Source organism: Lutjanus erythropterus, chromosome 5, assembly GCF_056507025.1.
Source record: "Lutjanus erythropterus isolate fLutEry1 chromosome 5, fLutEry1.hap2, whole genome shotgun sequence".
In the NCBI taxonomy this organism is placed as follows: Eukaryota; Metazoa; Chordata; class Actinopteri; order Lutjaniformes; family Lutjanidae; genus Lutjanus; species Lutjanus erythropterus.
Genome location: NC_139321.1, coordinates 5,600,434 through 5,617,500, shown reverse-complemented (window position 1 = coordinate 5,617,500; position 17,067 = coordinate 5,600,434). Strand labels below are relative to the sequence as shown.

General features: G+C 40.0%; 1 protein-coding gene across 1 annotated transcript in view; it reads right to left on the bottom strand.

The window, feature by feature from the left end:
* gfra3 (GDNF family receptor alpha 3) overlaps positions 1-16,237 on the bottom strand; it is a 74,186-nt gene extending 57,949 nt beyond the window's left edge. Inside the window, exon 1 of the mRNA XM_084718329.1 lies at positions 15,129-16,237. Within this exon, the coding sequence (XP_084574455.1) occupies positions 15,129-15,168 (40 nt within the window). The 5' untranslated portion in view covers positions 15,169-16,237. The remainder of the gene's footprint in view (positions 1-15,128) is intronic.
* Between the last annotated feature and the right edge of the window lie 830 nt (positions 16,238-17,067).

The window sequence follows — 17,067 nt, the reverse complement described above, 5'->3', positions numbered from 1 at the left end:
ATCGGTATCAGGTGACAGTATCACGACTGGATGTTTAAGGGGCTTCAGCAAAGCATGAATGGGGTGAAGTTCACCACTTTGAGAAAACTGCGTGGGCAAATAGTCCAACAGTTTAAGAATGTTTTTCAACACAAAACTGCAGGAATTTAAAGATTTCACCATCAGCAATCCATATTATCATCAAAAGATTCAGAGAAGTTGAGACTCTACCATGGAAAGAGAAAGACAAACATCAAAAAGAAAGACTGCAGACTTCTGCTGTGGTCTGACGAGTCCACATTTCAGACTGTAATCAGAAATCATGGACGTTGTGTCCTCCAGGCTAAGTAGGAAAAGGACCATCCATATTTTTACCAGCGCCAACTTCAAAATCTCCATTATTATTGAAAGGTACGTACAGGTTTTGGATGGACATATGCCACCATCCAACCGTCTGTTTCAGAGACGTCCCTGCTTGTTTCCGCAAGACAATGCCAAGACACGTTCTGCTCGTGTTACAACAGCGTGTCTCCCACTGAAAATGTGTGGAGCATTATGAAGCACAAAATATGACAACAGAGACTCCAGACTGTTGAGCACCTGAAGTCGTACACCAAGCAAGAATGAGAAAGAACTGCACTTTCAAAACTTCGACAGTTATTGTCCTCAGTTCCCAAACACTGACAGAGCGTTGTTAAAAGAAAAGGTAAGGAATCACAGTGGTGGTAAACATGATCCTGAACCAACTTTTTTGGCGCAAGTAGCAGACGTCAAATTGAGAAAGAGTGTATACCAGAAATGATGAAGTTTATCAGGTTGAACATCATAATTCATGTCTTTGTTCTGTATTCAGTTGGATATAAGGCAAAAAGTTTCTGCAAAAGTATTGCATTCTGTTTTTATTTACACTGAACACAGTGTCTTTGGGCCAAGTGGGTCGGGCCAGCAGGAGAAACCCACTGTGCACATTCAGTAATAAATCCTGGAGCCAGAAACCTGTTTGTAGTTTACACCAGGCAAGCAGCTCCTATTGCACTGAAGATGCAACCTGTGGGTTGATTATCGAACTCTATAATACAACCATGTTCCACACAAGAGGGTCACTGCATAAAATGTGAGCTAACCTACAACACGAGAAGTCCAGAGTTCCATAACTGCTTTCCAAAGAGCCATGAGCAGACTTCCAAACTCTATTCTCTCTCATGATAAATACCACACTAAGAGATTAATGCATTTATTCTTTTAGTTTATCTTTTTAAAAAGGACAGTACACCAAAATGTAAACTTTGTAAAATGTATTTACATTTTTTTCAATATGCAGCCATCGTGCGAAATAAACCATAACGACTGCATATTTTCACAGCAGTATTTTTCTGTAGGATCCAATTCAAATTTTAGATTAATCTAGAATTATTCAGAGCAAGGAAAAGTTAAATGTACTTTATGAGATTATAAACATGTTATTTTGACATTAATACAAACAATTTTTAAAAAAAGGAAGTTGGAAAGTTTTACCCAAAAGTGTAGTGAGTTATAGGTGACAAAAAGTGTTACAACTGTCCCTGGTCTCCCCTACTTTAGTTTTTTATTTGTATTTTAATGTCAGGCAATAGAAAATTAAATTAAATCAAATTTAAAATATATACTTTTCCTTGAGTAACTGGGTCATGATTTCTGGAGAGAGACATTGCTGTTGAGTTTTTAATTTTAATTTTATTTTAAATTTTATTTCATTATGTCCAAAACTCTGCAACTCACATGAAAACTATCTAGATAAATGAACATTACCTCAGGTAAGAGGAAAATGTGTATTTTGGGGGTGAACTGTCCCTTTAAGCGTCATCATAATTCTCCCAGCACTCCGATATATTGTGTGTGAAGGTCAGATAAACAGACACATAAACATATAAACAAATCAATCAGCAGTCGGCCCGTGGCGATGAAGTGATTCAGAGGTCAATACAACAACCACCTGAGGCTGCCTCACCTATCACAGGTAGCATCTCAAACAGCAGCTCATCATCTGAAAACGATGCAGATGGACGCAAATAAATCACGAACACATAAATTCTGAGATGGTGATATAATTATCGTAAACAAACAGCCAGGTCTTTACGGCGTATTTTACATTGTGTTCCAAAGGATTTCATCTGAAAACCTGCTGCTTTACTTTAATCCGCAATGTGATTCCACTTCCATTATTGTAACTGCAGAGTCTCACTGACCTACCTGGTCAGAATATACCTGCTGTTATCAGCTCTCATCTGTTCAAATATCTTCCTCTTATATTTGGCAGCGACAGACTGAGAGCTGGCGGAGGTGAAGCAGAAGGAAAGAAGTGTTTCTCTGGGTGGAAGTTATTCCCACCACTGTGATGAGAAGTGGAAGTGATGCGTTTCACATTTCGGGTTTGTTTGGAACAAAGAGAGGAATAACCGGTTGGTTAGAATGAGAAGTGATGGCGAGCACAGCCGAATGAACAGACACAGCAAAGACGGGCATCTATAAAAACCCAAAGTTAAATTGAACATCCGAGGAAAAATGAACAAAAAAAAACAAAAAACTGAAGTCTCAGTAGTGACCACAGTGAAAATTGATCTCCAGAGTGCAACAAGCAGTGCTTAGCATCGAAGAGACAAAATAAAGCCACAATGCCAGGGATTCTCACTTAAATGCAGTGTGGGTGGACATTTTGGAGACTGAGGTTATCTGGAATGTGCAGCAGAGGCTGAATTTTTTGGGGGGGAAGATTCCCGCGGGATGGAAGCTAATTTCACTATTAATCACGGAACTGGGACAAAAGCGGGACCAGGAATCATAATAACAATTAGGGTTGGGCCGATGGACTGTTTTTGTATTTGAGGCAGTGTGTCCCCTCAGAGTTGACACGTGAGAGAGAAAATAAAAAGAAGCTGCTGCTGTTTCATCGCGCTACGTCTCAACAGAACGGGCATACCGAGACAAAGACCTTTTTAGTCCCAGAAATGATATCGTCCATCACTGTGGACATGGTCACATGCTAATTTGGTTGACATCGCCCGACCCTGATAATAACAGGTCTGTTTTATATATTTAAAAATGTGTAATGTCATATGTTGACTTAACCTGACATGCCAGATGGTTTGTTAAAGAGCCATCTGGGATGTCGTCCTCAGAAAATGTTTGGAAAAGGGCAGGCACTTTTCCAAAAAAAAAAAAAAAAATACTTGGCAGGTGACTGGATGAACCATCTGTCCATTTTGTCTAACATGGGATAACTTCAACCAACCACATGAAAACGTCTTTTCCAGTTTGGTTTAGTTTTTCTTTAGTTTGAACTTTTTACGTATGCGTTTTAAGCAGAGCAGCTAAACAAGATGATGGACCCAAAAATGCAGACTGAGGCTGAGCAGAAACAGTTCAAAGTGATTGAATGACAAAAAAGGTAATGACAGTCAACAGGCTCACCTGGAAAATGTTGTCCAAAATACAGAAAACTAAAGCAGGCAAAATTCTGGGATTCTGGGATCTGGGAAAGCTGGGAGAAAGAACTTCAATGAACGGACACAGAAACAGAGAAACACAAGGAAAAAGCAACTGATCAGACACAGATGGAACTAATGACAATCAAAAAGGGCAGGAAAAGGACAAAGACAGGAAGTGAAGTCAAGACACATGAGGGAGGACCAGACTACAAAATAAAACAGGAAATAACCAAAAAAAAAAAAAAAACTAAACCATGACAGCGCTGGATTTTCATACTGAATTAAAGAAATAAGAGCTCTGAGCTTTCAGTCAGCTTATGATTTCTTATGATAGAGACCCAGTTACAGACATTATCAGTTATATTCAGTGAATGACGTGTTTGACATCAAGAATCATCTCAGACGCTCCAACCTTAATGCCATCCCACAGCCATGCAGCAGCAGCAGAGCAGCTTTTATGATGTTCAGAGGAGAGTCAGCATGTGGCTGAAGGCTGAAGTTTGAGGGGCTCATAGTGCAGAGACAGAGTGAAGACAGAGGCTGTGTGTTTGCAGCCTGTGATTAGAGGACATCTAAGGGTCGCTGCGTGGACTCTGGCTCCCTATTCTGTGCTTCCTTAGTAAAAGCTTAAGTTGAGAGCCAATAATTGGAGTCTGAGTGACCTTTTAACGGAGAAAAAACTTCATCATATTGGTAAAATTAGTTCTGCAGCACCCGGGTAGGTCAACCAATCTAATAATAAGAAAAATTTGTGGGAGCAAGAGCATGCGGAGCAGTTTGCAGGAAGTCAACGATATGAGCTGAGCTTTGGTTCCCCTCTCTGCCACTTTACGCCAGCGACCCGGCACTCTTCCCTCCACATTAACCGGAATAACTCGTACAGAAGTCAGCGTGTCACCTGCACATTTCTAATCACATTTCACAGACACTCGGAGACTCTGAATCACTAAGCCTCTACATTCTCATTTCTCTCTCTTCCTTGTTTATGAAAAACTGAGGTAATAGAGGAGCCGTAATTAGTGTAATTGTGATCAAAGAGCAAAATAATGGATAATGTCTGAATGGCTGCAGAGGTCTCAGACAGTGATGAATGACTCCCATTTTTCTTTACGTTTAGCAAAGGAACTCCTGCCGTGTCATTGTGTATGAAAGGAGTTACCACCTCCAGTCCTTGTGTTCTGGAAAAGTGGGACAATCATCAGTGTGTTTTCACTAGAAAATGGTTGCAAAGGAGTGAGTCAGCTGACAAGCTCACACACTGAAGAAGAGGTGGGTGACGTGGCCAAAACACACACATCACAATACAATAACTGTTCTGTAAATTCAATTAAGAAATGGTTTAAAATAACCATACCACATCATTCTTGATCACATTTGATTATGCAATCATTAATTGAATAACTGATTATTAATCGATTATTAAATTATTCACCAACTGTTTTGATAATTGATTAATTGGTTTGAGTATTTCTTTTAAAGAAAAAACATCTAAGCTTCTTAAATATGAACATTTTCTGCTTCTTTCTGGTTTCTGAGGACGTCATCTTGGACTTCGGGAAACAATGATTGACATTAACTATTTTATGAGTCAAATGACTAATCAATTAATGAAGAAAGTGATTGACTGATTAACTGATGATGAAAATAATTGTTACATGAAAGACGTGTTGACCAAACATGTTGAGCACATGGACGTACGTTGGAGGGAAACGTTAACTTTACGTCACACTGTTTGCTAGCAAATGCTTGCTAACTAACTTTTTAGCTAATGTCAGCAAGCAAATAATTAAGCATTTTAACTTTTGAGCTAATATTAGCTAGAAAACAGTGCAGCTTTTTGTTAACAAAAGGTTGGATTGCTTTCTGGTTAATTAGCTAAAAAGTTAAAATGCTAAACTGCATTAGCTAAACAGTAAACAAAAAGTTACACAGCTTTTTATCTAACATTAGCTAAAAAGTTAAAATGTAAAATTGTTAACTTGCTAACTATAGCTAAAACAGTTGCATTGTTTTCTAGCTAACATTATCTAAAACAGAAGCTCTAATTTCTTCCCCATTAAAAACTTATTTTGGCTGAATTAATGGAGCAATTTGATAATTCTGCTCGATCATCTCATAAAGGCAGCCATTTTAGGTTTTCAAAAGAAATAAAAATAATTACATCAAATAAAAAGGTTTTATCTAAATTAGATGGGGTGAATGTAGGCTTTCAGTCTGATTGTGACAGGATTGATTAATCAATTAATCAAAACAATGATTGACAGATTAATCAATAATGAAAATAATCATTTTTTCAGCCCTAATTCTCATTATTATCAGAACACACACTAATTTTATTAACAAGCTCTTCTCCCTCATCACTGGTTGGCTGAGATGCCTCCTGCTCTGTATAATTTCACTCTCCTCCTCCATGGTCTCTTGTCACTCTTCTTCTGCAGTGGTTGGCAAACCATCTTTAAGCTGCATTACCGCCACCAACTGTCACTCTGACATCACATGAGATGAGGTAAGCCGTCCTGCTGCCCAAAATCACATCACCTTATGAGGCAGCATTATAAAGCAGGGCGATATAACCGGAAAGTCCATCACAATAATGAAGTTTCACAATGGTAGATATCGATAATTATCAATCATGTCGCTGATGTGACTGATGACAGGTTGTGTTCTCTGAAGGGTGGAAACAGCTGAGGTTATAAAAGAACTTTGTTGTGTTCCTTCAGTTTACACACGACGTTGTTCTGGTGGTTTTTGATCCGTCCATCCGTTCACTTTCCTCCATTTATCAGCAGTTGGGTCGTGGTGGCGGCAGGCCGATCATGACGTTCCTCTCCTCTCCACAACGCTTTCCTGTTCCTCCACCTCAGCCTGTTCCTTTAGATTCAAAGGGTTCAACGGTTCCACTCTGAGGGGTTCTATTGAGAACCCTTTTATATTCCAAGAGATTTATCCTGAACCCATCCAGGGACTTCTAGGGAAAACCCTTTTATGAAAGAGTTTTTATGTAAAGCACACCAAGGGAGTTCTACGGAGAACCTTTTTATATTTCCGGGGTTTTATCAAGAACTCACCCAAGGAGGTTCTACCAAAAACTCTTTCGTGAAAGGGTTTTATGTAGAACCAGAACCTTCTTATACCCCAAGGGTTTTATTGAGAAACTAACCAGGGGGTCCTACCAAACACCCTTATATGAAAGGGTTCTATGCAGAAGCCAGCCAGGAGGTTCTACCAAGAACCTTTTTATATTTCATGGCTTTTATCTAGAACCCTCCCAGGGGGTTCTACCAAGACCCCTTTTATTAAAAGATTTTATCTAGAACTGGTCCAGGGGGTTCTATTGAAAATCCCTTTATGAAAGAGTTTTATGGTGAACCACCAAAGGGGTTCTACTGAGAACCTTTTTATATTCTAAGGGTTTAATCTAGGACTAGTTCTTCAAGGATTTCAACAACCCTCAGAGAACATATATGGATATATGGAACCTTTAGTCTTACACAGAACCCTTGTCAAACACTTTCTTAAAAAAGGGTTCTTCAGAAACAATTGAATCTGGGCAGAACCTCAACTGTTCAGGAAGAACCCTTTTAGAACCCTTATTTCTAAGAGTGTGTGGTTTATCGATTAGACACGACCCTTGAAACCCATGCTGGCCACGCCCACCACTGCTCATAGACTCGATCGGCAGAAAGAAAACGTTTGATTCAGAGCGTTCCAAACATATTTAGGACTGGAGGAACCAAACTAAATATCTGGCAGAGGTTCGCCTCTGCCATCAGGGAGTGCAGCCTGTCAGAAGGCTAACGGGGGACTGTGGGTCCAGCCACAGATCTGAAGCCAGTCTCTGACACATCTGTCATCATGATAGCAGATGGGCCTGAGGTCAGGCCGCCACTGACCTGGGATCAGCCCAGGCTCTGACCACAGAGAGCAGAGGTACCTTCAGGGACCACTGACTCGAGTCCGACACTGAGTTTGAGTAAGGACACACCAACTCACACACACACACACACACACACACACAGAAACACACGCGCACACACACACACACAGCCACGGAAGCAGAAGCCAACACACCATCTGCCGCCCCTGTGTTTGAGTTCCAAATCCCAGTTATCAACAAAACACACAGAAGACCTCCAAACTACCCCCTTGGATACACCATTCCCTTTGAGAAGAACGCTTACACACACACACACACACACCTCCGAACTCAGATCAGATGGAACCAGGTGGATGGAGGCCAGGTAAGTTGCTCATATTTCATTAAATGTGGCAGAAGAAGGAAGATGGCTTTCCTCACTACTTTCACCAAGTTCATTCACCTCACACACTCCTAATCCTCCTCATCTCTCCTCTGACCCGCGACCATCGCCTCTCCTATTCCCAGCAGCTTTTTTTTTTTTTTTTAACACTTATCATCAAAGTAGTTTTATGATGCTGGTTCCTGCGGCCTCACTGCTCTTCACAGACGTCATCGTCTGTCACTGGAGATCGATACAGATAAGACATTCTGTCTCTCTGCTTACTGGAAGGACCCCTGGTGTTCCAAGAACACACACCCCTGCAGAGCCACAGAATCATCAGTAATAGGTGTGTTAGCACGGTGAGATACAGCCCACACTTTCAAACACCTGACACCTGTGTGTGTGTGTGTGTGTGTGTTTAATGTGCTATAAGTGGAGAGTGTTTAGCTCAGGTAATGTCTAAAGTTACACCACTATATTACTCATGTTATAGGATATATGTATTGCACTCACTCTTGAGAAAAAAAACTTATTTTGACTGGATCTTGATTTTTACTCTTCAGTTATGCTGGAAAATATATTTTAAAAAGTCAAACTCTTGGCTATTAAACCATGTCAACCTCCTCTGATTAAAGTTTTTATTAAATGTAGACATCAACTCCTTCAGGATTTCTATCTGACAGATTTGGAGCCTCACAGAGTTGACATTTTATTTTTTAAAGTTTCTCTTAATGCTTATCAATAAACACATTTTTAACCATAAGTTTTATTTACCTTAGTTTTAGAAGGGCTACAGTTTTGACATGTTATGGTTGAGGCTAGGCATAAACAGTATAAAGGTATAATCGTACGGTACACCAGGGTATTAAGAAATCCCAACGGTATTATTTCCTGTACCGTCATGTTGAATTGTAGTATGCAGCTTTCACCACCAGGGGTCAGTCTCTGTGCGGCAGAAGAAGAAGAAACATGGCGTCTTGTGATAAAGTTTCAAGACTAATTAGTTAAAAAGAAGAAAAATGTCTCCGCCCTTGTCTTGGATTATGTTGGACTCAGTTTAGATGATACTGACCGGTCAGAGTAGCGTTTCGTCGCTTTAGCTTTAGCGAGCATTACAGTGGACGAGGGGCAGAGCAGTTACTGTCTGCAGTGAGGTCATTTGTGCAAAATAAGTACAGAGACTGCACTGAAATTTTACGGTTTAAGTTTGAGATTGTCAGTGAATAAAGTCTGCATCTTCTCAAGACCGAAGTGGAGCTCCTGCCTCTGGAGCTCCAAACTGAGACACAGCAACTGTCACGTTAGCAACCAAGCTAAGCTAATGATCAAGATAATTTTCCCCCTTCAATCATTTTTTCTTGAATGAAATGGTTTACAATGGTGGACAAAGTGCCACAGTGAAATAAACAGAACAGAGACAACAGAAAGAAGCTTTAGCTGAGCTGTTAGCTGTTAAATTAGAGCTAATTCAGCTGATTAGCTTACCAGCTACAGCCGCTCACCAATTAGCAAGGCCAGCAGTCACTACATCACCAAGCACAACCGAGGGTCACCTTTTCTGTTTTACCCTCAAGTGTCACCAGGCCTTATGAAAATAACCCTGATGATGCCGTAGTGATGTCATCAGGGTTATCCATCAGTTAGGTCACTGAGACAGTAAATTTGTAACAGAAAGTTCTTATGAAAGTTGCTGCTGGGTGCATTTTGGGTAATGTGGGAGTCAGAATTTTTGGAGCTTTCTCCATGTTGAGCTAAGGATTAAAGGGCAGTCCACACCAAGGACGGTAACTGTGACTATAACTATAAAAATATCATTAAAAATCAAGTGGATGTTGGAGTTTGGACTGCAGCTTTATAGCGTTGGCGTGAACTCCTCCATCCATCCAGCCATGCACTTTCCACTACGATTTTTAAAACATTATTTTTAAAGTTATAGCTGTAGATCTTGGCGAGGACAGCCTTTAAAAGTTATGATTATCTCTGCTGCTTTGATTTTAACCATTCGTCTTTAATGTCTCTGGTCAGTCTTCAAACTTCATGGAAATGCAACACTAAATCACTTAAGATTACTTGTTTATAAGGATTTCTGTTTCTTATTGTTATTGTCTGGCAAAGGATGAAGTTGCAGTCTGATGACTTTTGAAAACATTTTTTCTTGACTGTAAAATCCAAAGTTTCCAACAATACCAAATATGTCAGGCTGAATTATGGATAAATGCACATACAATGATGCACAAGACATGCAGAATATTTGCGCAGCCGTTCCTTTGGTTTGATAATGTATCTGAGACAGTGTGGATTTAAGATTATTTAAATGACCTTTGTTTTAAAATCTTAATTTTTTTAACATTAAAGTCATGAATTAATAAGTGACAATCAAATTTAAAGTGAGGAAAAACTTAGTGTGTTTCAAATGTTGCTAAATACTGAAATACATGACATCCCAGAGCTCCTAACACTTCAAACCAGTGACAAGACTATTTAAATTTAAATAACCACCTTGCAGAATATAGTGCATGTATGTCAGACCCCACCAGTATGAGTAAGAAGCTGATTGAGAAGTTTTCGGGGCAAAACTGTGTGTTCAGGGGTTGTGATCTAAAAGAGAAGGTAAATATTCCCAGCGGGCAGCTTCACTCCTAAAGTATCGGTATCAGTATAGGTCTTCAAAGACCCACTAGTGGCGTCTCGGCAAAATGAGCCCTGTCACGCACCCTCCCACCCCTAAAAATACACACAAACACGCGCACCTGCCTGCACACCGATAAGACGTCAACCACCGCCGCTCCAAATGTGTTTGCACACCGGCGTCGGTTGACTGCACTTCCTCATTGAACGACTTGAACAATTTATTCTGACGCGCCGCTGAATCCAAGGGGGAATTTAGATTGAGATTGAAAAAAAGGAAAATCAGACACGACCTGAAAGCCTTGAGGGAGAGAGGAGGGGAGAGAGGAGGAGGGTGTGTGTGTGTGTGTGTCGGGGAGGGTTAAACCTGAGGCCCAGAGACGGGGAGATATATGAGCCTGTCACTCAACATTACAGTGTCACTACAAGCTGGACAATCATTAACACGGCTAATGAACACAGCGGGGCCGTGCTGCAGCACAGACCACGCTCACATGAAGCCACAGTGGGGGAATTTCATTAGTCCTGCTACAGCACTGATATAATCCACTGGCTCCCAAGCGAGGGGACGTCTGCTCATACCGGGGAGGGGGGGGGGCCTGCAGAGGAGCTAATTTCAAAAATTTAAAAAGCAGAAGTGATGATTTGATAGAACATATGCAAGTATGTGTGTGTAGGTGGGAAATAAATGGACAAATACGCTTTTGAACTGGTGTGAGGCTGATCTTTAGCACATTAACTTTCACAATAACCTAACAACTGACTGTGTAAGACACACGTCAGTCTTACATCAACCTAAATTGTGGTAGACCTCAGATGTCACACCCACTAGAGTGCATGAAAAGTAGCTGCGGAAAAAAAAGGCAAGAAAAAGCTCAAAGTCCAGAAGGAACAATCATTTTCATTATCAGTTAATCTTCTGATTTTTTTATTTTCACCATCACTCATTTCTTAGAGCCCAAAGCGAGATCTTAAAATTGCCTCAGTCCAATCCAGAGGAAAGTAGAAACTTCAAAACAAGATCTTGTCTTTGTCTAGCTTGTGTCTCCTAAACATGAATGAGCTCAATTTAAGAGGCTTTGACCATTTTCTCCTACTTCTTAAATTCGGCTCCTTTGTCTCATCTCTCCTCGAGACTAATTTGAGCCCAACTGAAGATTTTAAAATGTTCCTTTTTTGTTTCACTGCACTGATCTTAAATTTGTCTTAAATTAACTTGAGACAACGGCAAGATCTAAAAGAAAACTCGGTTGTCTTACAAATGAGATCTTAAATTTGTCTCAGTGGTCAAATTAAAGTCTTGTTGCTCCATACAGCTGTCAAGAAGAAACTTCTAAGACACCTATGAGCTCAGCTCAGATCTGCTTTTTCTTTTGTTTTCTCCTCAGGCTGGGGGGTGGGGTGGGATTTTGGAGAAACAGATGCGACTTCAGTGAGCTTAAAATAAGAATCTCGTTTGTTTCTTATAAAACAAAGAAAAGGCAATTATAAGAAACATTTTTTTCCCTCTGGGAAAACCCAAAGACTATTCATTTAAGATCAGAGATGATGAAGAAAAGCAGAAAGTCCTCACACTGAAGAAGCTGGAACCAGCAAATGTTTGATATTTTTGCTTGAAAAATAACTAAAATTAATATTGATAATTAAAATAGTTCACAACAAATGACAAATTAATTAGTAGAGTGTCTAGCTTCGGTACTGTGACATATTCCTTAGTGAAACAGGATATAGTAAGGCGGGACATAACGTTGGGAGGAATATGATTTGAACGTTGAAGAGTGGGCGTGTCATTACAAACACGGGGAACATAACATGCTGTTGCTAGGTAGCTAACAAACTAATCTTAGCTCTGAGCAGCTACAAAAACTTGATTGATGGGTTGATGATTTTTTTTCTGTCATTTTTTGGTGCACAATATGAGACTGTGATCTAAAAGGGTTAAAAAGGCATTTTTCTTTTCATCACAGGTTTAATACATGGATGAATGGTTGAAATGTCCACTTCCTGCCAGTACAGTTAAAATTCCAGAACAATCCCCAGAAACCTGTCCTTTATGGAATAACATGCAGTCAAATATCAACCATAATCACTGTGTTGATTCATTGTCGGTCAGTGATGATGGCAGGTCTACATGAGCCATCAGGCAGGACAAAAACGGTTGGGAACCACTGATATAATCTTTATGTAACAAGTGTAACTATTGCAAGACCAAAACTGCTAAGACAAACATTCAGAAGGCACATATTCAACTATGTAAAGCTGGAATTATTTGTAGATATCCCACGTTACCGATTTTAACATTGAGTTTACATGGACAAAACATTTGAGGGGAAATTAAAGTCCATATCTGAGAGTGAGCGAATGCAGGTTTGCCATGCAGAGTCGAACCGAAACCAAAACTGATTCGTCATCCTCCGCCTTTACGGGAACACCGGGTGACTTCCCCCCCCGTGCTCTGTCAGCTTCAGTCTCGCTGGTCAGACTTCAAATTGTGAAAAACACATTCAACGTCAGACAGATATGGGCGTGTCCTGTTGACAGGTCCCTTCTCCACATAGTCAAGAGCTCAAAACGACCAGGAAAGAGAACTATGAAACTTTGAATGGTGCACAAAAATTTTGCACTCAAATTTCTGCGTCCCGTACCAAATTTCCAGGATTAAATCAGTGTCCTGTTTTTGTCTTTAACAACCGTCCGTGTTGATAAAATCTGCCACTGTTATCTTATCTTCAGGCCTTCGAAGGATTTGCATAACCTCTTTATTGTACGTGACAGGAGAGGTTGTTGGCCCACTGACCTCAGCCTCTCAGATTTAATGTTTCCACGTTTATTGAGGCTTTATGATTTTCATTGTGTTCAGTCATGATCACTCCCAGGACACTCTGTCACTGCTCCACCTGCCTCTGTACACTGACCCACATCTGTAATGTAATAAAGTCAGTAATGAAGAATCATGGACGCTGCTAGAACTCCTCTTTAGCTCCTCGACACACCTGTCTGTCACTCTCAGCACACACACACACACACACACACACACACACACCGCCATATAACACCACAAAATGGTTGTTTTAGCCTTGACTAGTATATACTGAGCTATAAACAAGCCTTCAGAGAACTTCTCTGAGGAGTGCGCTGATGGTGCCGTAAAGAAGACGTTTTCTTTTCATTTACGAGCTTTTAGTGCCCACACGCAGGCTCCTGAACACATCACTCCGACATAAAACACACAAAGAGGAGTAATAAACTTAACAGGGTCATCATCATGACAATATCACACACTCACACCCAACAAGTTACAGAGTCATCATCACAAAGCTGTGTTAATGGAAACATGAGAGCGTATGTCCACATCGAACAAAGGTCCAATTTATTTCCGAGACACCAGTTTTTGTAATTATTCATAACATCACGGTTTTTAGCCAAAACTGTGCTTTCATCTGTGTTATTTTCATACATGAAGGAAGAATTGTTCAGTCACGACTCTGTCAGGGTTGATCGTCTTCATTAGAAAACAATCAATGAGAAAGAAAGAATCATTATCAAAGGTCTACTACGTGGTGGGTCCACAAAAATGCAGATTATTTACTGTAAGGTGATGTAAAGAAACTTGTTAAAAAATTATCTGTAAAGGTTGTTTATCCACGATTACCAAGACAAAGCATCTCTGTGGCTGTAAACAGGCATCTGTGAGGGCGTATAAACTGGCAAAATGATAAAAATATTCCTTGAAAATCTTTAAAATGCCTTATTTAAATGCTTTAGTCCATGTACACACACACTGTGGGTCCTTAAAATCAGTGAATTTTGTGCCTGAATCTTTTCCTTTCCTTGCTGGAAGACAAGCTGCTTAAATACACCTGAAATTTAGTGTTTCAACACGTTAATGAGTCAATCTGACTGAAGATATATGTCAGGCTGAACTGCAGAAGATCAAATCCTGTTTTAATCACATTTTTTTAGCACTTAAAGTTACTTATTTCATTCACCTTTGTCTGACACATTTAAGGAGATTTTAAGGCAATTATTTTATATTTATCATGAAGATTCCACTTTTGATTTTGTTTTTTTTATCCCGAATTATTTCTATTTTTGTACTTTTATTGCCCTTTCTCATCTGAAAATGGTGTAAAATATGGCATTTTAAGAAATTACAGTATTTCAAAAACAACTTTTAAAAAATGTACTGCAAAATTTGGATTTTAATAAAACAAATAAGAGGATCTGTGAGTGCCTACTCTTACAGAAATCATTCTTGCTGTGAAGCTGAGATCCAAACAATAAAACATCTCGGTGGGTTTTTGTTGTCCATCAGTCGCTCATCATTGTAAAGTTTCAGTTCACGGTTGGAGCTGGAAGGGCGTAGCCTAGTGGCGTTTTAGACGAGAACATAACGGAGACATTTATTGTCTGGCAGGAACTAAGCGCACAGAAAGAACCACAGCCAGAAAACCGAATTATTGAGACAGAAATTATAGTTGAGAATTTAAATATTCGGTGATGTTAAAACATTTTTTTTTTACTGTGCTGAAAAGTTGTGAGGAAAAAAAGACAGCCTGCGCTTATTTACATCCCCGTGGCTCCAGGAGCGTGAAATTGACCAAACGAGCCAAAAAGCTGCACCTCGGAGTAATGGAAGCAGATAACAAAAAGAGGCTGAATATCTCTCTGCACTTTGGAGCAAAATGTGAGGCTGCAAATGAAGTGTGACTTTCCGCTCTCCATCCTCAGCTCCGGCTAAGTTGCGAGCCAAAGAGCATCCAAAGACAAAGAAGGTTTCTGTGTTTAAGTGTGAGAAACAAATGAGTGGACGTACCTGTGAAGAAGAGAGCCAGCACGGTCCCGAGGAGGATCATGTTTGCTGTGTCCGGGACACCGGAGGGGGAAAGACGGGGGATGTGGGACGGGGGACTTGGTGCGTTCTCGGCCGCTCCAGCAGCACCGCTGTGCGCCCCGCAGACAGACACCAGCCTGCCGCTACATTCACCGACACTGTCCGCCCGTCAGCGCGTCCCTCTGCCCGCCTTTTGTTCTCTGCTGCGGCCGTAAAGTCCCTCAAGTTTCCAGCTTCCCAGCCTCGGAGGAATGTGTCGGAGCAAAGTACGCGCCACAGAGGCAGCCTCAGCTCTGAGAGAGTGTGTGTGTGAGAGAGAGTGTGTGCCAAGGCTCCAGCTCCACACACACACACACACACACACACACACTCATACACACAGGCAGACCGCTCTGCTGCTGCTGCTGCTGCGTGCACAAACCTACTGCTGGACGGAGGGAATGTCAGGCGTCACCGGGCTGCAGCTGCGCCCGCGGACAGGCATCACGACGCGGCTCCGCTGGTGAGGAGGTCCCGGTCCAATGTGCGATCATGATGCTGACAGACAGCAGGAGAGCTGGGGTTATTACTGAAGATATCCCTCCCCCTGCTCTCCCTCCTCCTCCTCTTCCTCCTCAGATCATCACCACCATCATCACCTTTAGGGACAGTAATATACCAAGGGAGGAACAATTACCTGCTAACTGAGATTTCAACTTGAATGTTTAAATTAATTCATATTCTTGTAATCTCCAAAGATTCCAGTTTTGCATTAGATGCGGTCCCACGTGGCTTTTTAAATCTGCAACCAGGAGCAAAAATCCCCAGCAGTCTGTGAGAAAATGTTTAATGGTTTGGACACTATAGAAAGATTCTACACAGCAACAAAAGCAGTCAAGTGTGAAAGTCTCTGACAAGATACACGATACACTTAAAAGTACCATCACGCATCTGAATGAGCCTTTTTAAAAAATGCTTTTGCATCTTCCAATTTTCTGCACAGGAAGATTCATCACAGACAGACACACATGATATGGAGGCTCATGTCTGCCAGTGAAAGAGAAAAACATATCACCACGATTAAATATACTTATCAGATAAAAAGTCATAATCATGAGATTAAAAAAGTCGAATTTGTAATAAGTCGAGATGAAAAATCTAAATTATAAGATAACAAACTCATATTTATGAGATTTTAAAAATTGGAAATAATAAGATTTGAAAAATCTGAAATATGTGATAAAATCATAACTGTGAGATTTAAAAAAAATACAATACAATTATTAGTTTTTTATTCATAATTTTGACATTTTATCTCATAATTATGACTTTCTCTATCACAAAATTATGATTTTTATCTCATAATTTTGACTTTAATGTCTAATTTAGATGTTTTATTTTAAATTTCATAATTTAGACTTTTTATCTCACAATTATCTCATGGGGATTTTTTTTTTCTTAACTGGCAGAAATGGGCTTCCATACATTTGGTTTTGATGCTACAGAAGTTTGTTGCTTTTACACTTAGTTTTGGTCATTTGTTGCACATAAAGTGGTTGCTTTGGCAGCATATGGAAATTACATACTGTAATTTAATAAAGCAAACTTTATTTTGTGTTCAATCACAAGGACATTTATTATCATTCTACAACACAGGGCTGTACAACAAAATTAGAGTTGTGGTTCCCTCATAATACACACAGGATACTGATGATTAAATTCAGAATGAAATAGGGGGAAAATATAGAACAATATATATATATATATATATATATATATATATATATATATATATATATATATATATATATATATATATATATATACACACACACATACAGGTAGTTTTTTGAATTTGCATCAGACTGAATATAAACAACAGATATGAGAACAAGGTCGACATCTTCACATTAAAAATTCAGCATCTGGGAAACACTGTCCA